At 37.7% G+C, this 27,398-nt stretch overlaps 1 protein-coding gene across 4 annotated transcripts in view; it reads right to left on the bottom strand.

Moving 5' to 3' along the window:
• SMAD2 (SMAD family member 2) overlaps nt 1-27,398 on the bottom strand; it is a 108,156-nt gene that overhangs the window by 53,614 nt on the left and 27,144 nt on the right. For all 4 annotated transcript variants that reach the window (XM_089895154.1, XM_089895153.1, XM_089895152.1 and 1 more), the window contains exon 3: nt 26,800-27,088. In XM_089895154.1, the coding sequence (XP_089751280.1) occupies nt 26,800-27,035 (236 nt within the window). In that variant the 5' untranslated portion in view covers nt 27,036-27,088. The remainder of the gene's footprint in view (nt 1-26,799; nt 27,089-27,398) is intronic.

Consider the following 27,398-nt stretch of genomic DNA (forward strand, 5'->3'; position numbering starts at 1 on the left):
GGCTCAGATCTTACCCCTGCTGGAATGGTTACTGAATAAAATCTGTTCTTACCACTTTTAACCAACAACGTGCAGTTTTGTTTAATTTTGACAGCAGCCAAACCAGAGCAATCTATACATGTAAAGGCATAAAGACGTGAATAGCAATTTCTCATCAGAAACAATGGAAGCCAGAAGATAATGGAAGAGCAGCTTTAAAGAGCTGCAAGGAAAAAACAAACAAACAAACAAAACCCTCATCCTAAAATCTATAATCAACAAAAGTATCCTTCATAAAAGAAGTCAAAACAAAAATGTGTTCAGATAAACAAAAACTGAGAGACTTCTAGCGGACTTTGCACAAAGAAATGCCTAAAGGAAAATTCTTCAGGATAAAGAGAAATGACAACAGATGGAAACTCTAAATCAGGGCGAAATTTTTTAAAAAACTAGCAAGTATAGGTATGTAAGTAAATATGAAAGACAATATTCTGTTCGTCTCTTAATTTCTACAAAAAGGAGATGACCAACTACAGAAAAAAACTGTAACTCTAAAAGCATGTAGTGTAATTTATGACAATGGCAGCAGAAGCAACAGGAGGTGTTTAAAAACCACTACATTATTGCAAAGCTAAAGATGCATACTGTCGCCGTGAAAGCAACTCCCCCTCACACACACAAAGGGCAAAAGAGAGTAACTAAAGAGCAGATAGCAAACTAAAATGAAATACTAAAAAATAAGCCCAAAGGAAAGAAAGGAGAAAAGAACAAAAACAGATAACCGAAAACAGAGTAAAGAGTAAAACAAAGAGTAAGTCCAACCCATCAACGATAATGTTATACATAAATACACCACATACTCCAATAAGCCGGAGACTTGTCAGAATGAATACAGGATGCAAAATGTCTACAAAAAAAGATGTACTTTAAATATAATATATGGATGGGCTGAAAATACAAGAGTGGAAATACAAAGTTCATACAAGCAATAAGTTTAATAAAGCATAGTACCAGAAATAAGACTTTAAGTCTAAGAATATTACCAAAGTAAAAAGAGACATTAAGAGGGACAATTCACCAGAAAACATTAACAATCCTGTAAGCATTTAAAAATACAGTTTCAAAATACATGAAGCAAAAACCGACAGATCTAAAGGAAGAAATGAACAAATCAGCCATCAGAGTAATCTCAGTAACTCTTTGGACAGTCTATGTATCTATGTATCTTGGACAATCTATGTATCATAGAAGGGCTGCACAATACTATCAACCACCTTCTAACTGACATTTATAGAATCCTCTTCAAGTGCACATGGAATATTTAAAAGAGAGCAAAACAGTGCCTGACAATCAGCTGGTGGGTGGGTGGGTGGGTGCCTGGTTCTTTAGAAGAGGCTAGAAAACTGCCTAAATTTTTCTAGAAATGCTAATTTCTTCCCAGAAATGGCTTTCAAATTACATCACTCAAAAAACCAGACCAAACTTAGGACAATTTTCTCTTCCCTTCTAGTCTTTGTGTATGGGGACATGTAGTTCAAGACCTCCCAAGGGAACTCTATCAGTTTTCATCATTATGTATTTAAAAAAGAATGGCATGTAATGAGAAGTCATCCATGGATCCTATGGTATAGTCAGTGTTTTTTGAACAAAGTCAAAGGACAAGATAGGATCTAGCACAATAACAGTGACTCAAAAAATACTTGATAAATGAGTGAACTTTATGGGGAATTCCTTTATATAAAACAGATAAAAGTAGAAAGGTTCCATGCTTACTGTAGGCATTAAACAGAAGCACAGAATAAGAGACAAGAGTACTACTACCTTTGCCTTCCCTTTAGGCCTGAGGCACCTCAATTTAACACCGGGATCCAAGAGAAACTGATCAATAATTATCTGGAGTCAACAGGCAATGATCTAAGATCAATGAACTATTTCAGACAAATGGTTTGCATTATTAGGTATCAACTGAACGTTAAATGAATGAATAATCTACAGAGATCTAAACTGAGTTTACTTCTGAGTTACATATTGTGACATTCTTGGTTAAAAAAAATACGAGAGACCACATGCTGAGGACAGTTAATTTTAAAACTCTGAAATCCTATAGATTATGTTCTTTGGCCATAAGTGAATTAAATTAAAAATCAGTGACTGAAAGATACTTAGAAAAGTCCCAAATATTTGGAAATTAACAACATACATCTAAGTAACCCATGGGTTAAAGAAGAAATGACAAAATAAAGTAGAAAATACTTTAGATGATAAGGACTCCACAATATAAAAAATTGGGGAAAGGGGGGCTAAAGGAGAATCTATTGCTTAAATGTTTAAATTAGAAAGAAGAAATATTTTAAATTAATGACTTAATTTTAGTCAACAATGATATAGTTCTAATTAACACTGTACTGGAGGTCGTAGCCAGTGGCGAGAAAAAGAAAGAATATTAGAAAGAGAAGAAATAAAACTGCTTTTTTACAGCCAAACTCAAAGAAATATAGAGTAGAATGGTGGTTGTCAGGGGTATGGGGGAAATGGGGAGATGTAGGTCAAAAGATGAACTAAAAGTTCTGGGGATCTAACGTACAACATGGTGACTATAATTAACAATACAGGTATACCTCATTTTATTGTGCTTCACAGATATTGTGTATTTGTGTTTTTTTTTTTTTTTTTTTTTACAAATTGAAGATTTGCCCTGAGTCAAGCAAAATCTCCTGGTGCCATTTTTCCAACGGAACTTGATCACTCCATGCCTCTATGTCACATTTTGGTAATTCTCACAATATTTCAAACTTTTTCATTATTATCATATTTTTTATAGTGATCTGTGATCTTTGATGTTACTATTGCAATTGTTTGGGGGAACCATGAATCACACCCATCTAAGATGCTGTATGTGTTCTGACTGCTCCACCTACCAGCCATCTCTGCCCCCACCACCTCCCTATCCCGAGACAAAACAATATTGAAATTAGGCTAATTAATAACCCAATAATGGCCTCTATGTGTTCTAGTGAAAGGAAGATTCGTACATTTCTCACTTTAAATCAAAAGTTAGAAATGATGAAGCTTAACGAAGAATGTTATGTTGAAATCCCAGACAGGCCGAAACCTAGGCCACTTGCACCAAACAGTAAGCCAAATTGTGGATGCAAAAGAAAAGTTCTTGAAGGAAACTAAAAGTGCTACTCCTGTGAACACAAAAATGATTAAAAAAAAAAAAAGGCAAAAACACCCTTACTGCTGATACGAATCACCAGCCACAACACTCCCTTAAGCCAAAGCCTAATCCAAAACAAGGCCCTTTCTTCAACTCTGTGAAGGCTAAAGGAGGTGAGAAAATAGCACAAGAAAAGTCTGAAGCTAGCAGAGGTTTGTTCATGAGGTTTAAGGAAAGAGATGAGTCATCTCTGTAACATCAACGTGCAAGGTGAAGGTGCTGCTGTAAAAGTGACACCAAGGTATCTAGAAGATCTAGCTAAGGTAACTAATGAATGTGGCTACACTAACCAACAGACTTTCAATGTAGGCAAAACAGCCTTACATGGGAAAAAGATGCCATCTAGGACTTCATAGCTAGAGAGAAGTCAATGCCTGGCTTCAAAGCTTTAAAGGATAGGCTGACTCTCCTAATGACTCTCTCATTAGGGACTAATGCAGTTGGTGACTTTAAAGCCAATGCTCATTTACCATTCTAGGATCCTAGGGTCCTTAAGAATTATGCTAAATCAACTCTGCCTGTGATCTATAAATGGAACAACAAAGCCTGGATGACAAAGCCTGCGTTACAACATAGTTTACTGAATAACTTAAGCCCACTGTTGAGACTTACTGCTCAGAAAAAAGATTCCTTTCAAATTTTTACTGCTCACTGACAATGCACCTGGTCACCCAAGAGCAATGATGGAGAGGTACAACAATATTAATGTTGTTATCATGCCTGCTAACACAACATCCATCCTGCAGCCCGTGGATCAAGGGGTAATTTTGGCTTTGAAGTCTCATCATTTGCGAAATACATTTCGTAAGGCTGTAGCTGCCATAGATAGTGATTCCTCTGATGATCTGGGCAAAGTCCACTGAAAACCTTCTGGAAAGAATTCACCATTCTAGCTGCCATTAAGAACATTCACAGGAGTTTGGAAGAATTTGATTCCAACCCTCGTGGATGACTTTGAGGGGTTCAAGACTCCAGTGGAGGAAGTAACTGCAGATGTGGTGGAAACAGCCAGAATTGAAGCCTGAAGATGGGACTGAATTGTTGCCATCTCATAAGACTTTCACGGATAAGGATTTGCTTCTGATGGATGAGCAAAAAAAGTGGTTTCCTGAGATGGAATCTACTCCTGGTGAAGATATGGTGAAGGTTGATGAAATGACAACAAAGGATTTAGAATATGACATAAACTTAGTTGATAAGGCAGCAGCAGGGTTTGAGAGGACTGACTCCAATTTTGAAAGAAGTTCTACTGTGGGTAAAATGCTACTAAATAGCATTGCATGCTACAGAGAAATTGTTCGTAAAAAGAAGAGTCAATCGATGTGGCAAACTGCAGTGCTGTCCTATTTTAAGAAATTGCCACAGCTGCTCCAAGCTTCAGGACCACCACTCCGATCAGTCAGAAGCCAGGAACATCGAGGCAAGACTCTCCGTCAGCAAAAAGACTACCATTCACTAAAGGCTAAGATGATGGCTAGCATTTTTTTTTTTAGTAATAAAGTATTTTTAAATTAAGGTATGTACACTGTTTTTATTTTTTAAGATATAATGCTATTGCACACTTAACAGACTACGGCATAGCATAAACGTAACTTTTTGTATAGACTGGAAAGCTAAAAAATCCTAGTGATTCACTTTATTGAGATATTTGTCCTATTGTGAGGTCTGGAACAAGCCCACAGTATCTCCAAGGTATGGCTGTACTGTATCATATATTTGAAAGTTAAGAAAGTAGATCTTAAAAGTTACCACCACACACACACGAAAAGGTAATTATGTGAGGGGATGGACATGTTAACTAACTTAATTGTGGTAATCATTCTGTAATATATATGTGTATCAAATCATCACACTGTATACCTTAAACTTATATTTTTCATATGTCAATAATCTCAATAAAGCAGGAATAAAAACCCTTTATCTGAACAATGACATAATTGTTTACATAGAAAGTCTGAAGCAACTTCTAGGACTAATTAGTGAATTTAGCAATGTTGTAGGATTTAATGGCAACTTATAAAAATCCATTGTATTTCTATTACAGCAATAAACTATTTGAAAATTAAAAATTTAAATTCCATTTACAATGGTGTCAAAAACATAAAATACTTAGACAAAAGGTTTAATTAATGCAAGATGTGTAAGACCTGTTTACTAACAACTAAAAATCTTGCTGAAAGATATTAAATAAACCTAAGTATATAAAGGAATACAGTATATTAGATTAAATGACTCAAGATGTCCATTTTCCCTAATTCCCTAATAATATTTGCTCTATTTTTTCAAATCCATTGCAATCATGATTTCAGCAAGTTATTTTTATAGCAACTGACAAGCTGATCTAATACATATATGGAAATGCAAAAGATCTTGAAAAGCAAAACATCTGGACAAAGAAGAACACACAACATGGACGAATCTCATAAATATTTAGTTGACCAAGAGAAGCTGAACATGAAAGACTAGATACTGAATGATTCCATTTACATAAAGTTCTAGAAGGGGCAAAACAAATTGGAAGTGAAAAAAATTTCAACAGTGGTTGCCTCTCGGGGGAAAGAGGATGAAAGAACTTTCTGGGTGATTGAAATGTTCTGTATCTTGATACACTGTATATGCATTTGTCAGATCTAATCCTACTAAGCATTATGATTTGTGTACTTTACCATTTGAAAATTTTACCTAAAAATACAAACACGGAAAAAGAAGAACTTCAGACAATGAAATAATAATCAAAATGGAAAGTAGCAACAAAAAAAATTCATATGTTTATTTAGTATACAATAAAGTTCCCTAAGAATTGATAAGGAAAGATCTCTAAAATATAAATTAAGGAAAAAAAAAATGTACAATATTTTAGTAAGCTACTCTCTGTGTAAAAAAGGACAATTAAAACTTTAAGTATTTGCACATGCATATGGGACACACACACACACACCCCATGAACAGGAGTTACTTGAGGTGGGGAGAGGGAGGGAAGGGTAAATTTTTCGATGTTTGTTTGTTGTTTTTATGTATGCATGTACACATAAAACATATACAGATTTTTAAACCATGTGAATGTATTGCCTTTTATCAAATTAAACAAATCAAACAAAATAATACTGCCACAGAATAAAATGTAAGTCAAGTTGTCTTGACATTTCTATTAAAAGATATGCTTCTAACCTTAGATAACTAAGAAGTACAGATTGTTATTTCCTATTCTGCGTCATTTCAGCTCACTCTGGGCATCACTAAAGGAGATAATAAAATGCCAGCCTGAGCCCTGTTTATTCTCTTCTAGCAAAATGTCCTCTCTATATAACATGGGCCTTTGGTACCCATTTTCTTCCACATGTATTTATGTCAACAGCCCCTTCCTAGCCACCTTTTGACTTAACTACCAATTCTTTTTTAGGTATACCTAGCAAACGAGGCCAATTTTTAAGACCTAGTAGTCCAAGGGATTTTTTTTTTTTTCTTTTTTGCGGCACGCAGCCCTCTCACTGTTGTGGCCTCTCCCGTTGCGGAGCACAGGCTCCGGACGCGCAGGCTCAGCGGCCTTGTCTCACGGGCCCAGCCGCTCCGCGGCATGTGGGATCTTCCCGGCCTGGGGCACGAACCCATGTCCCCTGCATCGGCAGGCAGACTCTCAACCACTGTGCCACCAGGGAAGCCCAGTCTAGGGGATTTAAATCAGGTGGTTTTAATCATTCCCTCTTCCTTAAAGATTCTTACTAACCAAAGTTTTTATTTATGGGGAAAATAATCCCCATAAGACCTTGAGCTCCCAAAGGTCTTTGTATACCTACCACCTAGCAAGCAAGGTATCTGGTGACTAAATTAATATTTTTATAGCATAAAAACTGGACCACAACGTTCCTAGGCACACTAAATCATAATACATTAAACAACAGTGGGGAAAATGGATCTCTCAGGTTTTCAGTTTGTTCAGAAGGAGTGGCAAGTTACAACTGCAAGTATGTACAGTTCCTAAAAGATATTAAAAGAAACAAACCCAGGAAAAATGTTAGAGAAATAGCACTGATTGTAACAACTATTTTATAAAAGTCTTTTGCACATTCCTTATTTCAATAAATCTAAAATGCAACATTATCTTGTGTTAAACTTAAAAGGAAAAACTTCAAAATTTATTTATATGATGCATCCCAAAGTGAAAAAATGTGCATCTTAAAACCAATGAAATATGTAACAGCAATCACCTTCATAAATTAGCTGCTACATGTCAGGTACTATGTAAGACTTTAAATATATTATGGACCTTATAATCACCTGCAAGCTGTGCATTATTATCTCACTTTAAATTTGAGGAAACCGAGCCTCAGAGGGATAGTAAAACAATCTCACCAAGGTCAGATTCCTAACAAGAGGCAGGGCCAGGATTCCAGCCCACTCTTGTCCAACAATGCTCTCCACTCCACCAAGAGCTTTCTGAGCTTTTACTTTCTCACCACCTACATCAGCATTTCTGTGACTAAAACCTGGGGATCCCTGGGCACCTCAAATATAGTACTCTCAAGGGTCTGTTTGGTTCCTACAATAATTTTTTAAGTTACATTTTTATTCTGAGTAACTTTACATAAATCTTCTAAACACATATTCTGGATAACCTGGTAAGCACTAGTCTTGTTCGGCTGCATCATCTCGGTGTCTGGGTCTGGATCTGGGTTTGACAATCACCTCAGCACCAAAGGTAAGTAGAGAGGTTGACTTAACGTGTAAATGATGAGATCACTCCAAAAAGGCCAAATGATATCAGGATGTGCTAAATAAATTATGTTTCATAGTAGGCTTAGAGAAAAGAGGTAGAGAATTTAGCAACACAGGGCACATGGTAGTATGCTGGCCTCAAAAGATCCTTAGTCATTCAGCAGCACAATCACAATGGAAACAGAAAATCAATATTAACAAATCATTAACTTGATGTTAGAATTTTCTTGGTTATAGAACTCAGTATAAATCAACCTTTTGATAAGCATAAGTTTACACTAAATTATGTTTCTAAACATTTAAACAGGGCTTCCCTGGTGGCACAGTGGTTAAGAATCCGCCTGCCAACGCAGGGGACATGGGTTCAAGCCCTGGTCCAGGAAGATCCCACGTGCCGTGGAGCAACTAAGCCCGTGAGCCACAACTAATGAGCCTGCGCTTTAGAGCCCACGAGCCACAACTACTGAGCCCACGTGCCACAACTACTGAAGCCCGTGCGCCTACCGCAACAAGAGAAGCCACCGCAAGAAGCCCGCGCAACGCAACTAAGAGTAGCCCCTGCTCGCCACAACTAGAGAAAGCCCGTGAGCAGCAATGAAGACCCAACGCAACCAAACATAAATAAATAAATTTATAAGCATTTAAACAACATTAAGAGAAGTCCACAAGAAATGTCTATACATTACTTGAACGTGAAACGTATCAACCTGCACAACACCAAGCTGTTGACAAGTAGTAAGGAAGAGAAGGATGGGTCTGAAAACATTAAACTCATAAAAATACCTGCTAGGTGAAATCCACATAACCTAAAGAAAGTATTAGACTTTATTAATTACAAAATTAACTACAGTGATAGCACTATCCCATACACATTAGCTCAACATCTCCTAAATTTGACTATCTGACTTTAGGACAGTCTAAAAACTCTTTAGTTTTAAAAAATACCATGCTAATTGGTTAAAAACAAAAATTGGTCTCAGATAAATTCTACCTGCCTGATCAAAATTTGATATTGTTCATCAATGCAATTAACATAGATTATAAATTTATGTTGAAATAAGATGTAATAGACCGTAAGTCATCTACGATGCTGTGCCTGCATCAATTCACAGACAGATGGGCAAGCACGTCCATGTTAGAATATCATGCAAAGTCCAATCCTTTGTATGAAACACAATTTCTTAAAGGCAGATTATCAACTGTGAAACTTTCTTGCTTACATAGACTGAATTTTAAAAATCTGGGAAAAAGAGGCTGGAACAGCTATTAAAATCATCAGGACACTAAACTGCCCAAAAAAAAAAAAAAAACACCTCTATGGCATATAGTATATTAGTTGACCACTGGACTAACCAGATGACTTTGTAGTAAACCTGGAAGAAATCCTTATAGAATTGCCCTGTAATCACTTTTACAACAATTATCAGCAAAACCATTAAAGCTTTTTTTCATCAAAGAATAAACCTTTGAAAAGTGAAGTTAAAATTCAAAATCTAGTGTACAATTTACCAACCATATATATGTATAGGTATTTTATACACACATCTACATTAACATTTTGAACTTTGGTTCAAACAGACATTGTTTGTTAATTAATATACTTTTTGAATTAAGGACGCATATTTATTTGTATACTTGTTATCAGGAGATAGAAGAGAAGTAATGTGAACTAAGCTCAAGAAAATAACACTGACTTTGACGGCTCATGCCACAGAAGCATATAAACCATTAAACAAGCTGTACTGTCCCTACAGTATTTGCAGTTTACTGCAGCAGTTAAACCACCAGTGTCAAAAGTAATAAGCCTCATTATGTTTTACTAATTCATTATTTTTCACGAACTTCTTGTCTAAAGAGTATATTTCTTCTACAAATCAAAAGGAGTAGGATCTAGACTGTCACTGGGGAAACCCATATAAGCAATGCTGAACACTGAGTAAAATGAAAGGGTTCAACAAAAGAAACTTCACTTGAGGCTCCAGCTCGATTACTGATGTACTCATGAAACACGGACTGCTACAGAATAATCTGCAACCACCCATTCAAAATATTTTTTTTCTAAAGCATTCCTGTTTTTATTTATTTTTTTTAAATGTATTTATTTATTTATTTTTGGCTGCTTTGGGTCTTCGTTGCTGCGTGCGGGCTTCCTCTAGTTGCGGCGAGCGGGGGCTACTCTTCGTTGTGGTGCACGGGCTTCTCACTGCGGTGGCTTCTCGTGTTGCCGAGCACAGGCTCCAGGTGCGTGGGCCTCAGCAGTTGTGGCCCACGGGCTCAGTAGTTGTGGCCCACGGGCCCAGCTGCTCCGTGGCATGTGGGATCCTCCCGGGCCAGGGATCGAACCCGTATCCCCTGCATTGGCAGGCGGATTCTTAACCACTGCGCCACCAGGAAAGCCCCACCCATTCAACATTATTTCTACTTATAACAGATCAGTCCTTCCATTTTGTATATGACTAGCAAGACTAAAAGTTTATATCACCACAGGAATCAAGAGCTGATAGCTGTAATAAAAAAATAAAGTCTCTGTAAGTATATGTACTACGTGTGTCTGTATACTTCACTTCACACCATTATACAGCTGAGCGATGGGCAATGGAAAAAAAGAAAATGCCTACCTCCAGATAGTTTTTTTTTTTTTTTTTTTTTTTTTGGCGGTACGCGGGCCTCTCACTGTTGTGGCCTCTCCCGTTACGGAGCACAGGCTCCGGACGCACAGGCTCAGCGGCCATGGCTCACGGGCCTAGCCTCTCCGCGGCATGTGGGATCTTCCCGGACCGGGGCACAAACCCGTGTCCCCTGCATCGGCAGGTGGACTCTGAACCACTGAGCCACCAGGGAAGCCCCCTCCAGATAGTTTTTAACCTTCACTCCATCACCAAGAAAGGAGCTTTAGGTACAACCTTGTTCTTAACGAATTAGCAAAGGATACAAGTGAACAATTAAGAAATTTTCATTGGCTACAGAAAACTTAAGCAAATTGCCAACATTTATTTTAAGCATCTGCTATGTACCTGGCACTGTTCGAAGTGCTTCATATGTATTATCTAATTTATACTCATATCAACCCTATAAAGTGAATTAACATGACCATTATTTTCATATAAAGAAATAAATGTGAGCAGTTAAATAACTCAAAAAGTGGGCTCCCCTGGTGGCGCAGTGGCTGAGAGTCCGCCTGCCGATGCAGGGGACACGGGTTCGTGCCCCGGTCTGGGAAGATCCCACATGCCGCTGAGCGGCTGGGCCCGTGAGCCATGGCCGCTGAGCCTGCGCGTCCGGAGCCTGTGCTCCGCAAAAAAAAAAAAAAAAACTCAAAAAGTCACAAAGCTATTGAGGTAACAGCCAGGATTTACATCCACTTCTGGCTGGCTTAAAAGCCTAAATTTTTAAAGGTATACTTCTGCAGAATGATAGTTTAAAATCTGTAGTTTCAAACTTTTATAGGAACATGTATGAACTATGTTTTCTTATTTTCTGTATCCTTGATACTCTGGCATTTGAAGCCTTGATCCTGGAGAGACTATCCCTCCTAGGTCTAGATGTGGCAAGAGACTCCCTTGAGAGCTCACCTTTGAAACACAAACCAACTGATCCAGAGCTCACACCCCTAACTGTTTAATCAAACTCTGACACACACCAAGCCAATAATCTTCCTGCCCTAAATCACCCTAGGGCTAGGTACTGGACAACTAACAACTAGCCCTACAGTCCAGAGACTGGCCAAAATTACTAAAAGTATCTAATCCTAAACTTAACTCAGCATATCTACCCAGCACTATCATTCCTTCCCTGGAAAACTCCAATAAAGGCTCTGAGCCATGCTGTCCTTGCCCCAATATCTATTTATCAATCCATCTTATTTTTTGATGCGTTCAAAACTGTCGTAGATACTTCAAATCTAGACCTTAAAGAATGCGTATATTGTTAATTAGAGCTCACTGCTCACTTTTTTTTTTGAGGTAATACTTACAGTGTCAAACAAATCTTAATGGTACCATTTTGTTAGTTTTATCAAATACATAAATTGGGTAACCCTCTGTCCTGCCAAGAATTCCCTCCTACCCCTTTCTCAGTTAATCCCTGTAATCCCCTCCCCCACCCGCAAAGGCAATCACTGATGTTTTTTTTTTCCCCACCATAGGCCATTCTGGTGGTTGTGCAGTGTATTTCACTGTTTCACAATCTGCGTTTTCCTGATGACTAACAATACTGCACACTTTCCATTTCCTCAGTGGCCCTTTCTATATCCTCTTTTGTGATGGAAATGAGCAATCTTTTGCCCATTTTTAAAATCAGGATATTCCTCTTCTCACTACTGAGTTACAGAAATTCTTTATAAAGTGTGGATACAATCCTCTTGTCAGAAATATATTTTGCAAATATTTTCTTCCACTCCATGACTTATTTATTCATTTCTTAATGGTTTTTGATGAAATACTTTTTTAATATTGATGAAGTCTATCTTAACAACTTCCTCTTATTGCTTTCCATATCCTTTAAAGAAAAAAACCCTTTGCCTACCTCCGTCACAAATGTCTTCTCCTATACAAGCTTGATAGTCTTAACTTTTAGATGAGAACCATGATCCATTTGGAATTAATTTTTTTGAATGGTTTAAGGTGGGGCCAAGGTTCATTCTTCCAGATGGAGAATCCAGTTCTCCCAGTATTATTTATTGAAGACTTTCCTGTCCCTACTGGATTGCTTTGGCAAATCTGTCAAAAATCAAACAACCACATAAGTATCTATTTTAAGGTTCTGTATTTTATCCCATTTATCTACCTGTTTGTTTTTATGCCAGAAACACAATGTATGATTACTGTGGCTTCACAGAAAGTCTTGAAGTCAGATAATTTAAGTCTTCTAACTTTGCTGATCTTTTTCAAGATTGCTTTGGACATGCTAGGTCCTAAATTTTAGGATAAGTTTGTACATTCTATGAAAAACATTTTTTTAGGGTTTGATGGAGATTGATTTGATTCAGATTAAACTGGGAGAGAACTAACTTAATACTACTGAGTGCTCCAATTCGCAAACATGGTATGTCTGTCAATTTATTGTATGGTAGTTCCAACATGAAGGTTGTCTCAGGGTTGGTCTCCATTGGTCTCCTCCTGAAAAAGGGTCACATTTTCTTTGCTCTTCATGCGTTGAGTAACTTAAAGTCTGTATGCTGGACACTGTGAACGTTACATGATGGAGATGCTAGATTCTGTTATATTCCTCTAAGTGTTAACTGTTCTTGTTTTGGCAGGCAATTAACTTGTTCACACTCAAACTCTGTCTTTGAACAATTCCAATTAGTTTTTCACCAGCCTAGTGATTTCAGCAAAGTTTTTAAGGAAAATCTGGGGCTCCCCTTCTGTGGCTCTCTCCATGCCAGAATTCTCCTCTCACTCTTCAGCAACTGTGGTTGTCCTAAACTCTGATCTCTGGTTCTTCAGGAAAGAAAAGGCAGGTTTCATACTGAAATTGTAGCTACCCTGCACATTCTGCATGGATAAAAGCTGTAAGAACAGAAAATTCACCTCATGTCACTTGCTTCTTCCAAGGGTCAAATCTCCGTCAAATGTCTATTTTGTTTGTTCATTCTCTAGTGCCTTATTTTTTTTCTTTTTATTTTGTGCAGAGTTTATAATTGTTATCTAGGGAGTCTAAGTCTGATAAAAGCGTATCTGGCTATATGAGAAGAATTCTCTCCCCATTTGTTTAGTCTTCTTTAATTTTTCTCATTAAGGTTTTGAAATTTCAGTGTACAGATCTTATGTCTTTAAAAAAATGTATTCCTGGGGCTTCCCTGGTGGCGCAGTGGTTGAGAGTCCGCCTGCCCATGCAGGGGACACGGGTTCGTGCCCTGGTCCGGGAAGATACCACATGCTGCGGAGCGGCTAGGCCCGTGAGCCATGGCCGCTGGCCAGAGCCTATGCTCCACGACGGGAGAGGCCACAACAGTGAGAGGCCCGCGTACCACAAAAAAAAAAAAAAAAAAAAAAAAAAAAAATGGATTCCTAGGTATTTTATTGATGCTACTATTCATAGAATTGTTTTCTTAATATTACTTCCATTTGTCTGCTGTTAATATTTATGAAAATACAACTGATCTTGTAAGATGAAGCCTTGCTAAATTTACTTGTTTGCTTTAGTGACTGTTTTTGTAGATTCCTTAAGGTTTCTTACATAATCATATCATCTACAAAAAGCAAGAGTTTTGACCCATTCTTTCAGATCTTTATGCCTCTTATATTTCATTTTCCTGCCTCACTGCACTGGCTAGGTCCTCTATTAAAATAATTAATTGAAGAAGACACAAGAATGGACATCCTTGTCCTACTTCTGATCTTAGGGAAAACATATTATTTTGTGAGTAAGTATATTCTTAAGCCGTCAGTTTTTCTTAAATGTCCTTTATCAAACTGAGGAAACGTCTTTACATTTCTCATTAGCTGGGAGTGTTTGTCATGAATGGATGAATTTTTGTTAAATGCTTCTGACCAAGTAAAGTGATCAACATTGTTTTTCTCCTTTGTTAGTGCTGTGCATTACACTGATTAATTTTTGAATATTATAAACTAACCTTGCATTGTTGAGCTAAATCTCACTCATTCATAATGTGCTCTTTGTATACTGCTGGAGTATATGTTTTGTTAACAACTTTTTAAACCTATGTTCATGACAAGTATCAATCTCTAAATTTTCTCCTTTTGGTGCCATCTTTGTCAGGTTTTGCTAGCAGGGTTATACTGACCTCATAAAATAACTCTGTTTTTCTGAGTTTCTATGCGATTGATGTTGTTTCTTGCTCAAATGCTTGAATTTACCAGTAAAACCAACTGGACCTGGAGTTTTTTTTTGTGGGAAAGATTTTGATTATGAATTCAATTTCTTTAATTGATTATAGGGGCTATCCAAATCTTCCACTTCCTCTTGCACCAGCCAGGGTAACATGTTTTTAAAGAAATTTGACTATTACAAATTATTGACATAAAGTTGTTTAAAATATATCCATAGTATGCTTCTAATGTCTGTAGGACCTAGCATGATAATATCTCTTTCATTTCATACATAGCTAATTTATGGTTATGGGCACTCTCTTTTTTTTCTCCATCAGCATTATAGGAGTTTATTCAATTTTATTGATCTTTCTAAATAATCAGCTTTTGGATTTATCATCTCTGTTGTCTCTTTTCTAATCATTGATTTTCTGTTCTTATTTTTATTATTTCTTCCTTCTACTTACTTTCCATTTTCTTTGACCTTTTTCATAGTTCCCTAGGTGACGTCTTAGATAACTTTTCTTTTCTAGTATAATTATTTAAAGCTATAAATTTCCCTTTAAGCACTGTTTTAGCTGCATCCCACTTATTTGATATGGTATAACTTGATTATCATTTAGTTTGATATATATTCTAATTTTGCTCATGGTTCTCTTCTAAATGACCCATGGGTCAAAGAATTATGATAACTTCCATTCTTAATATGTCTTGCTGGTATTAATTTCTAATTTTGTTCTACTGTTGGCAGAGAACATACTCTGTTGATTTCAATCTTTTAAAATTTACTGAGATTTGTGCCCTGCAAATAGTCTTTCCTGGTGATGTTACCAAGAGTACTTGAAAAGACTGTTATTATACTGATTTTAGATTTAGGTCTTCTATGCCTTTACTTACTTTTTTGGTCTAATTGAACTCTCCAACTATTACCACAATTTTTTGCCATTTTGACCCATTAATTCTATCCAGTTTCACTCATGTATTCTGAAGCTTTTTTTATTAAGTAGATACACATTTATGGTTATGGCTCCTCAGAGATATCATTTTATAATCTTCTGACCCTCTCGCTTCTGCAAAAGGTCACCTGTCCTTCACATCATCATTCCCAGGTATATAACATGTCATTGCTCACGGGTGCTTTCAAGACTTTCTCTTTCATGGGTTTGACTATGATGTACCTAGGTGTGGTTTACTTTTCAATTATCCTTATTGAGTTTAATGAGGAATCTGACTCCATTCTTGATATGTGACTGTTAAGAGTTTCGAGTCCCATCATGTCCTCCTCCCCTCTGCCTCAAATCTGAGCAAGCTGATAAGGAAGCCCTTGGGGCTGGTGAGAATTTTAAACCAGGCAAGTCTGGGCACACACAGGAGTGCAGGAGTTATCACCCCAGCCCCATGTCTCCTGTCACTCCTTTCTCAAATAATTTTTGGACCAGTTTGGGAGCCTGCCCTGCTTTCCCCAGAAAGCCTTATCATATGAACAATAATCTTTTTCATGCCCTTTCAGTACATGTTTGGCTTCATCAGTCTCACATCAAAATCAAACTTGGGGAGGGATCCACCCCACATATAGTTCACACTGATTAAGCACTTACTATATTTCAAGCATAGCACTAAGTCCTTACACATACTGAATTACTTAATCTTCCAATAACCCACAATTTAGGCAGTTACCCCATTTGACAAATGAGACAATGGAAGCACAGAGATGAAGTGACATGTCTAAGGTCATACAGCTAGCAAGTGGCGGGGATAGAGGCTGCATTCTTAATTACCAACACTATTCTGTCTCTCATATAGTTTACTAAAAATAAAAACATAGCAAGACAAAATTAAAACAATAACTTTGGTATAGAATTTCTGATAAGTAAAGCACTACAGAATGTGCTTAATTATAAAAACTAGAGATTTCACTGTAAGAGTTATAATTTCTCAGGAAAAAAAAACTCTTTGGACAAGGAAATTAGTAGAGCTGCTCCCAAATTAAAATACGGGGAGACACTAAAATTTCCATAGAGTCCAATAAGATAAAACTGATACTCTTCTTCTTTGGTTTGGAACAGCTCTTTTTAGAAGCAGAAGAAAGGACCAAGTGATGATTGAAAAATTTTTTACCTTTCCCTTTAAAGTTATGTTGAAAACACACTTTGAGATCTTGCTAGATGTTTCTACTGCCTTTGAAAAATAACAAAATATCTCCCACACAAATAAAATAGGCCCTATCATTGAAAAGATTTAAATATCAATTCTAAAAATAGTTGCTCAAAATATTTCAAGTCCTGGGCTTCCCTGGTGGCACAGTGGTTGAGAGTCCGCCTGCCGATGCAGGAGACACAGGTTCGTGCCCCGGGCCGGGAAGATCCCAAATGCCGCGGAGCTGCTAGGCCCGTGAGCCGTGGCTGCTGAGCCTGCGCGTCCGGAACCTGTGCTCTGCAACGGGAGAGGCCACAACAGTGAGAGCCCCGCGTACCGCAAAAAAAAAAAAAAAAAAAAAAAAAAGCTACATACTTCATGCAGATGTATGTAACATTCCTCCATTCTCCCCATATAGTCTACCTGTCCCCAGCACCACTACATTTGGATTCCCAAGTTTTCAAAAGGAGAATACAGACAGCTTATTTAAAAAGCTGGATTTGTTGAGTCTTCCCATATCATTACCCTCAAGCAAGCTCCTGCCAAACTGTTTTCCTCCTTTCTGTGTAAAATTTCAGAAAGATCCCATGGCTGTTCTAGTCACACCCAAATAGATTATATATATATAACACAATAAACCTCTTTGCAGAAATTAAAATTTTACTACCCTGATCTAAATCAAAACTTTATTCTCTCATTCAATTTTGCTAATTTCACCTCTTCCAGGACTCTCTAGCTATTACCTCTAAGGGCCCTGTAGGTTCTGGAACATCAAGAAGGGGGGGTTTTAGGGGAAGAGGGAACAGCCTTATAAGGTCAGAAGCCCAAATGCAGCCTCTTCCCTGTAGTTAGTTCCTGTTGCAGGAATTTCTCTGGCTGTTTGGCTTGGGTCACTCTGACTTTCCAAGTTGAGCCTCTTGATCTGTTCAAGACAAGTCAACTTCAACTACCTTAGTAAAGTCCACCTGGCCCATGGGAAAATTCTTGCACCTTTGATGCGCTGCACTCTGAACGTGCAGACCATTCCAACAGTGCCCTGCCTTCATTCTACTGATGCAGGAGCAGCTCCAGCTGCTCTCTCACTTTTTAGCCTTTTTCAGGTGACAGTCAGGTACCAGTCTATTTATCTCCCAAACCTCATGTCAAACTGAGAAGTTCCCTGAAGCCCCTCAATTTGGATGAAGAAAGGGGAAATGCCACAGCATACCCTACTCGCTCCCAAGTTTTCACATGGGATCCCTTCCCTTTACATGGCTCAGAGGTCAGTGATGGGTTAACTGTAGCAAATACTTGTCTCAGCTAATCCTTTCTGCAAGTCCTGCATGAATGGTATAGCACCTCAATTCTCAGTATAGGTTACTTGCAATCAGTTGTTCTCTGATTTCGGGTCTCTGAATAAATACCAGAAGAGTCCCACTTTCAAAAGCTGTTACAATTTTGCTTCCACGTAAGACATAAGCAGGTCATAGCAGGCTAATGTTCCCTATTGCAACAACTAGGGGGAAAAAGTAACAAAAAATACTTATTCAAAGACAACGGAGAGCTATTAAAGTAATGAGATCCAAATGAACAAAGACTGCGAGAAGTGACAACACTTTCTGGTGAACTGACGACTGTCATTTCCTTCCCTGGGGTCACCTGCAGATTCTAGGTACACACTGAGCATCAGGCTCGGTCTGGGATGAAAAACTCTACTGAAGAAAATAACACAGTCAAACATTTGACAATCACAAGATTCTCCTTCCTCAAAGACATCTGCCTGATTTTAAAAATGCAAGCATCAGGAGGCCCAAGAGCCAAACTCAAGCTATGGAAGAAGAGTAGAAGTGAATCTCCCACAGTGTTTGAGGGAGTGGAGGACAGAGACCTGCCAGGCTTTTAAGCAAAATCCCAGGAGAATCTTATTTGCAGAAAAGGTATGTGCCAGTGTAGACTAAATCAAATTAAAATGGCAACCAAGCCTCAACCCTGCTCAACCCCTGAGAAGATTAAGGTGATCAGCCTATCCACCTGACAGGGGAAAGCATCATTTGCAGCATCTATAATTCTCTTGTATGCAATATATGGCGTACAATCAAAATTACACAGCACATGAAGAGGCAGGAAAATGTGATGATAATCAATAGAATGAACGGACAATAACAGAAGCAGACCTAAAGATGATCCAGATATTAGAGATGACAGGGACTATAAAATAACTACTATAAATACATTAAAGAAAATTCAGAAAATAGAAAAAACAGGTGAAGAATAGAGATTCAGAATCTATAATATCAAAGGAACATACTAAAAATGAAAAATATAGTATTTTAAATTAAGAACTTATTGGATACGTTTAACAGAAGACTGAACATAGCAGAAAATAGGAGCAGTAAACTCAAACTTAGGTCAATAGAAAATATCCGAACTGAAAGAGGAAAAACAAAAAAGAGACATGTGGGACACAGTCATTTCAGTCCAATTACCAGGTAAGATTTAACACAAGATTGAAGAATATCCTAAACTGGTGTTTTACTACTATTTTCCATCTTCACAGTCTATGTGTGGTACTGTCAACTTCAGGTCCCTTAGATCAGTGGTCCCCAACCTTTTTGGCACCAGGGACCACTGTGTGGAAGACAATTTTCCTACTGACCGGGGTAGGGGGGTGGGGGAGGTGTTTTCAGGATGATTCAAGCACACTACGTTTATTGTGCACTTTATTTCTATTATTGTTACACTGTAATATAAAATGAAATAATTATACAACTCACCATAATGCAGAATCAGTGTGAGCCCTGAGCTTGTTTTCACTTGACACTCACTGATAGGGTTTTGATATGAGTCTGCAAGCAGTTGATTTATTATGGTCTCTGTGCAGTCAAACCTCCCTGCTAATGATAATCTGTATTTGCAGCCGCTCCCCAGCACCGCCTCAGCCCCACCTCAGATCATCAGGCATTAGATTCTCCTAAGGAGCACGCAAAGCAACCTAGATACCTTACAGGCGCAGTTCACAGTAGGGTTCACACTCCTATGAGAATCTAATGCTGCCGCTGATCTGACAGGAGGCGGAGCTCAGGCGGTAACACGAGCAACGGGGAGCAGCTGTAAATACAGATGAAGCTTCGCTCACTCGCCCACCGCTCACCTCCTGCTGTGCAGCCGCGTTCCTAACAGGCCATGGACCAGTACCAGTCCGTGGCCTGGGCGTTGGGGACCCCTGCCTTAGATGGTAGTGGTACATTTACTTGTATTACCAGCGGGGACGACATAGGCCTGGAAATACTCTACTACAAGACAGGCAGGAGAAGGAGCAAACAATATAGTTAAATGTTGTCCCCAATAATAATGATCTTCCTAGAATGTGGTTAGTCACATAGTCTGGGCAAACTGGAATGGTTCCAGATAAGACTGGAAAGAGACCAAAGATGCTGAGAAAATAAAAGATGGTTATAATTTTTTAAATGCTTATTATTTTAGCTAGGTTGATTCTAAGTTGAGAAATGAATTCTTTAAAGCCAATACGTTACGTGAATGGGACAAGAAAAGTGGGGATGATGCTTGTTGCATCGAGCGTTAAATTTAAAATTATATATTAATTAACCTGGGTAATAATCCTATCATTTTATAAAGGAACCTAGGTCCTAGGGCAGTTGGATGTTTTCCCTGATAAGGTAAATGATAAAAATGCCCTACCGAAGAATATATCATATACACAAAAGGGCTCTGAATACCAGGGTCCTAGAGCATGAGCTCCCTCAAAAAAAAGAACTGTAAATGTAGGCACCACATAAAGGTTAAGGGTCTTAGCAAAGTGTCTTTCAAATTGTGTTTCACAGGACCATAGTGAAGTGCTCATTACAAGCGCCTTCACAACTTATACACAGAACATATAGAAAGAAAGTGACAAGTTGGATGCTGAGGCTGATAATCTCAAAGTTCTAGTTTGCATTTATAAAATGTTTCATTGTTTTGATGAACTGATTTTATAAATAAATGTTATACTAAATTATGATAGCTGTCTGGCAGAAATGTTTACTAAGCAAAGATAGACAATACAATTTAATGTGAGTTCTTTTAGAAAACCTGGAAGGAAAATGAAGACATGGAATATCTGTGAAAATTTCAAACAAATCATATTCATGGCTGTAGTGCTTTATAGCTTACAAACTAAACTTAACATTATTTCAAAGGACCCAAAAATAGTACTGTGAAAGAACTCAGACAGTACCACCCGTTTCACAGATGAAGAAACAGTCAAAAGTATAATCACATGCCTCAGGATTCACATTCATCAGTACTGAAGAAGCTGACTCAAAAACAAGTCATCAAACTTCAGAGTTCTTTCTGTCATAGTATTCCATATATATTATCTCATACACACACACACCCCCACACACAGTCTATTTCTATGTGTGAACGAGGGAGAGAGAATTATTCTCTTCTGAAATAACAAAGAAACACTAATTTAAGAAGAACTGAAGGATACTACGGTTTGGTTTTAAAAGACTTCTCTTTAATTCTTCCTGGGTTATCCAGAGAAGTAAAAGGGTAGTAATACAAAATCAAAAGTAAAAGTTGACCATCTGCATAAAGTTTATTTCAATTACTCTGATATTTAAAAATTTAGAAGATGGAAAACAAAATCCAAATGTTAGCAACAGTATTAACAAGAAACATATCCTGTAAGGATATATAAGACACTAGTAATACAACTGGGTGAGGAGACGGGTGACAACAGGAGTGGGAGGGACACATTTTTCCACGGTATAATCTGTGTTTGAATTTGGAATCATGTACACATACTACTTTGTTTTAAGGAACATACTTTTTGAAGGAAAAAATATAAATACATTTATTACAATGTTAAGAAAATGAAAATATAACTGCCCTTTTACAGAAAAATTGACTTAATTTAAAGGGTAAAAAAGCAAAGCCAAGAATAGTCTAAGTATTGCCCAAAAGTTCTTTTTAAACATTTAATTGGGCTTCCCTGCTGGTGCAGTGGTTAAGAATCCGCCTGCCAATGCTAGGGACACAGGTTCGAACCCTGGTCCGGGAAGATCCCACATGCCACGGAGCAACTAAGCCCGTGAACCACAACAACTGAAGCCCGCATGCCTAGAGCCCGTGCTCCGCAACAAGAGAAGCCACCGCAATGAGAAGCCCACACACTGCGCCGAAGAGCAGCCCCGGCTCGCCACAACTAGAGAAATCCCGCGCATGGCAACAAAGACCCAACACAGCCAAAAAATAAATAAAAATAAATTTTAAAAAATTATTAAAAATATAATAAAGTAAAACAAACCATAAAAAAAAATTTGATTATGATGACTGCAAAAGTAAAACATACTTTCATAGATAAATATTACGGAAAAATTACAGGACATTTCTTTTTTTAGGTAATCCATAAATAATCACTATTAACAATTTGATGTATTTCTCTCTAAAGTTTCAAGAATAAGTGTTAACATTTTTGGAAGTATTGCTTTATCAAGTTAAGAAAATTCCTATTTCTAATTTGTTAACATGAATACTGAATTTTATAGAAAGCTCTTTCTAGATCCACCAAGATCAGAGTGTTCATAAATATGAATACAGAGTATCTTACATTAATGGACTTCCTGTAGGTGAATCACACTAGCATTCCTGCAATAAACCTTACCTAGTCATGATTTTGTGGTTTTGTTTTTATAATTCAAGCTTTTTCATTTATAATTTTTGCATTTGTTTTTATGAGTAAGATTGATATAAACTTTACTTTTACTATTCATTTTCAATTCTGGTATAAAATGAGTTGGGTTAAGTTTCCTTTATTATTACAGTTAAGGAAACTGTGGGTTAGGATTGGGTTTCTCTAATTCTTTGCTATTATAAACAATGCTGAAATGAACACCAGAAATCTTGGACCATATTCCTGATTATTTCCTTAAGATGAAAGATCAAAATGTAATTATATGGTCAAAGTACCACCTTAGGAAAGCCCTTATAACTTACGTTTAAGAAAATAAATTCTTCATTCCTACACATTTATGTACAATGGATATTATCAAATTGGCATTTCAGACCTCACAGCCACTTGTTTTAAACTTTACAAGCTCTCCATCCCCACTGCTGTTTGGATTTTGCTTTACTGTAGATTAAATGCACTGAAAGTCACTTTTTTTTCTTCTGACTGATTCATTACCTAAATATCAATTGCCATTCTGATTTTATGACTGAGTTGTCCTCCATTTGTTAGTCTCAAAAAATTGAGATGGAAAAGCTTCATGAAACTTTATACTATTCAGCTCATTGTAGCTTAATAGGTTAAGATCTACCCATGAATCACTTTGCGTCACCACATAAAACAGTAGGAAGGAAGCAGTGACACATATGGGTAGTAGCTTCTATCCCTTCAGAGACAAAGCAATGTAGGCAGAGTTAATTATGTGAGGGGGATGGGAGGGATATAAAGTCAGGACTATGTTTCTAGCCGCAATTTAGTCCCACTCTAACATTAGAAGATGGGGGTTGGAGGAAAGGAAACTGTTAAGAAGAGTCAATGAAACAGGGATTTTTAAACAGAAAACATTTGTCATTTTAAAAAATTAAGTAATTTATGTTTCATGTTCATTAATACATGATGAGTACATCAATACGTTAAGGTATTTTACTGACAACTTATTTGCAATTTTAAGTTAATAAGCTTACAGTAAATCCACCATGAATTACATTTTAAATAATTTTGCTTAAGCTAGGGTTTGGATTCCTCCATAATGGACCCTTTCCACACCCATTCCCCACCTTTTACAGTCTATATAATTAAGAGTTGACTGAATGTTTAAGTACATTTAGTAGTTAAGAGATGACTAATAATCTGACACAATATAACTGTTCTATTATTAAAAACAAACTTTATAAGATATATGGCTCCAGAATATAGTGCAAGAAACTTAAGGTTTTTGATAAACAGCCAATATTAACAAATCTACATTTCTTGAAATATTAAAACAAAAAAGACCACCAAATTAGACAAGCAAGTTTCTAAGCTTCAAGGAACTTTTAAAGAGTGAAAAACAAGATACTGGACAAGCACCACTTCACTTTCATTACTCAGGTAAAAGTGCGGGGAAAAAAATCTTTAAATGATGAAAAAGCCCTAGAATATGAAAAAAAAATCTCTAAAAACTAGACTGTAAAACGAAGACTGGGGAAAATAAGGAAAAGAAATTCGACTAAAGGGACTTCTACAGTTTAAATAGAAGGTCTATACATTTCAATCATGAGGCTGCTTCCTACTGTATCTCCTTAAGAGACAGGACTGCATGACTCTCCTCTCAGCTCTGTTCTGCCAACAACCTCACCACACTGGCACCGGAGCCCTAGATGAAGCTGTGCAAAAGCATGGCCCCCGGTCTTCCTGGATCACACAGCTCCCTTGGATGAGGAGACAACATACTAACTGGTCTCCCTGCCTCCACTCTTGACAGTCTCACAACCATTTTCCTCACTTCTTTACCTAAGACTCTTTGCCAACTCCCCCATCACCCAGTCACACTCATGTTCAGTGTGAACCCCCCAGCGCGCAGGATGTGGTGCTTCCTCCCTACCACACAGCCTCTGGGTCCTGCCATATCCCACCTCCCACCTGACACTCCCAGGACCCCATCACCAGTCCTCTCAACACCCCAGGGCCACTCTGGATGAATGGAGCTTCTCCTGACTAAATTCCTCCTTTACCTCCACCCAACTCAGGCACCAATCTTTCTCCAGGAGGAAACTTTCCACAAGCCGCAGAGCAGGGAAGGGTGCCCACTTTGGACACAGCTCCCTAAGCATACATCTTTCAGAACACCTCCTGCACATTATGAAATTATCTTTCTTATTTTTTAAAGTTTACCTCCCTTACTAGGAAGTAAGCAACTCAAGAGCAAAGACTGTATGTTTATAAATGTTTACTGAACTGAAATACCAGGCACTACACAATAAAAAATGAACACAAAAAACTTGACTTATTCTTAACCAATTCATTAGCAAGTCCTGTCAGTTCAACTTCCAACCAAATCCATCCACTTCTGGTGGCAGCACAGCCTCCATGCCAGCCCAACCTCTGGCATCTCTATTTTGGACTGCTTCAATAGCCTCCTGATTTCCCCGCTTGCAGACCACTATACCACACCAGTCTACTACACACACACATGCACACACACACCACTACACCACTACCCACCCCCAGCTCCAACCACGTGTGTCCGGCAGCCAGAATGATCTTTGTAAAAATATAAATGTAAAAAATTCTTTAAAAATGGATTAAGGGCTTCCCTGGTGGCGCAGTGGTTGAGAGTCCGCCTGCTGATGCAGGGGACACGGGTTCGTGCCCCGATCCGGGAAGATCCCACATGCCGCAGAGCGGCTGGGCCCGTGAGCCATGGCCACTGAGCCTGCAAGTCCGGAGCCTGTGCTCCGCAATGGGAGAGGCCACAACAGTAAGAGGCCCGCGTACCGAGGAAAAAAAAAAAAAGGATTAAAATCTGAAAATCCACTTAAAAATCTTTATTTGCTTTCTATTACATTGACACTAAAATTCAAACTCTCCTACGATGCCCTCTATGATCTGACCCTTTCCAAGTTTTGTACTCATTTTGTATCACTCCATCTCTACTGCAATACAGTAAGTCCTCCAATACAATAAGCTATGTCCTGACTTGGCATCTTTACACGCACTCCTTCCTCTGCCTAGAAGACCTCCCTCAGCTAGCTGCTACTTCTCAAAGCTCAGATTAAGTGTCACAATCCAATCCAAAGCAGTTTCACCCCTCAGTTGTTGTTTTCTTTGTACTCATTACCATCTCCAATTAGATTAATCTGTCCACTTGTTTACTGTGTACATCTATCCCTGAGGAGGGCAGGAACTTTGAGTTTTGTTCATACTGTATCTATCCCATGTGCCTAAAACCAGTGCCTTGTACACAGCAGGCATTCATAAACATTTCTAAAACGAAAGGATATACCAGGAAAAGTGACTCTTCTTTGAGAAATACATGAAACAAGTGAGGTAAAAGAAATGGATAATTAACCTACCAAACAAGGGAGGAAACATTCTACTCCTAGTTATTTGCAAGCAGACAGGCTGGTGTTATTAGGATCTATTATCAACAAGCACCCAGAGTGTATTTCCCAAAACTCATTAGAAACGTGTCAAGTACAATGGTTTTACGTGCCATATGCTAGCCTATGTGTATGACACTGAAAACAATCATTTTTAGAAAATGCTATAAACTGACACTCCCGCAAACCCTGTAATGTGCGCAACTATAGTAGTACACATTAAAACACTTAAAAACCACTTGCTACTTTATGTTAAAAAACAGTATTTCTGACAGTGGCACTGATCTGTAAATGATTAAATTTACACTAATAAAACTTGAACCTCTTAAGTAATAGGTCCTTCTAATACAAGAGGTAGGTCTTCAAGACAGGTTCTGACCACCTATGACACCTAGGAAGCTGTCTCACATACTGTTCTTTGTTAGAAGTAGTGCTGCAACTCAAGCAAAAACTATATAAAATTCATCACAATGTTAGCAGCCTCTGTTCACTCCTTACTGAAGTTTTGACCAAGGGAGGAGAAAACTGTCAGTCACTACTGCACTAGTGATAGAAAAATCTTTGAATCTTTATTCAAAAGTCATTCAATCACAGAAATTAGGATAACATACAATGAAACATTTAGGCAATGAAGGTAAATGAAGACAGTGAAGATAAAAATACAATCTAAGTATTTTATTTTGCTTGATTAAACCTTCTCACTGTTCAAGAAAATGCTTTGTAAAATAAACAAGTCTTAACGAGTTAAACAAAATTAATACGACAGGTTAAAAATAGCTGTCATATTTTAATAATCACTATTGACAGGTCACTTGAAAGTAACAAAATTTCAATAACTTCCCTTCAGATTCCTTTAAGCAATTTTCAACAGTATGGCCATCAAATTTCTGATCTAACAACACTTACCTTGGTATGGTAACACATTTAGTATTACAATTTTGAGTGGTGATGGCTTTCTCAAGCTCATCTAATCGTCCTGTTTTCTTTAGCTTCTTCACCAAACTTTTAACTGCTTTCTCACACCACTTTTCTTCCTGTCCATTCTGCTCTCCACCACCTGCTCCTCCAGATCCACCCGCTGATTTCTTCCATCCCAGCAGTCTCTTCACAACTGGTGGAGTGAATGGCAAGATGGACGACATGTTCTTACCAAAGGCAGCGATCCACTCTAAGAAAATATCCTCCTTAATCTAACCTAGAAAAGATATGGAAAGGATAATTTAGAAGCTAACTTTACAATCAACTACTAGTTTCAACACAGTATCAAAAGCAAATTACAGAATGCAATAGAAATTCAAATTATTTCTTTCACAACAGACATTCAGAAGTTATCTTTTTCACCCCTGAAAATGACTTTACTAATTTAAATGAACTGTGGAAACAAATCCTTCTAAAAACAAGACAGTGTTATAAGTGGACAAATATAATAATTTTGCAAGTAAAATCTTTTATCTTTATCAACACTGGACAAGTTTATCACTACCCATACTACTTTATTTTTAACT

Source organism: Delphinapterus leucas, chromosome 14 (assembly GCF_059928025.1).
Source record: "Delphinapterus leucas isolate spDelLeu-1000000601 "Yukka" chromosome 14, BTC_Dleu_Yukka2, whole genome shotgun sequence".
NCBI classification, from domain to species: Eukaryota; Metazoa; Chordata; class Mammalia; order Artiodactyla; family Monodontidae; genus Delphinapterus; species Delphinapterus leucas.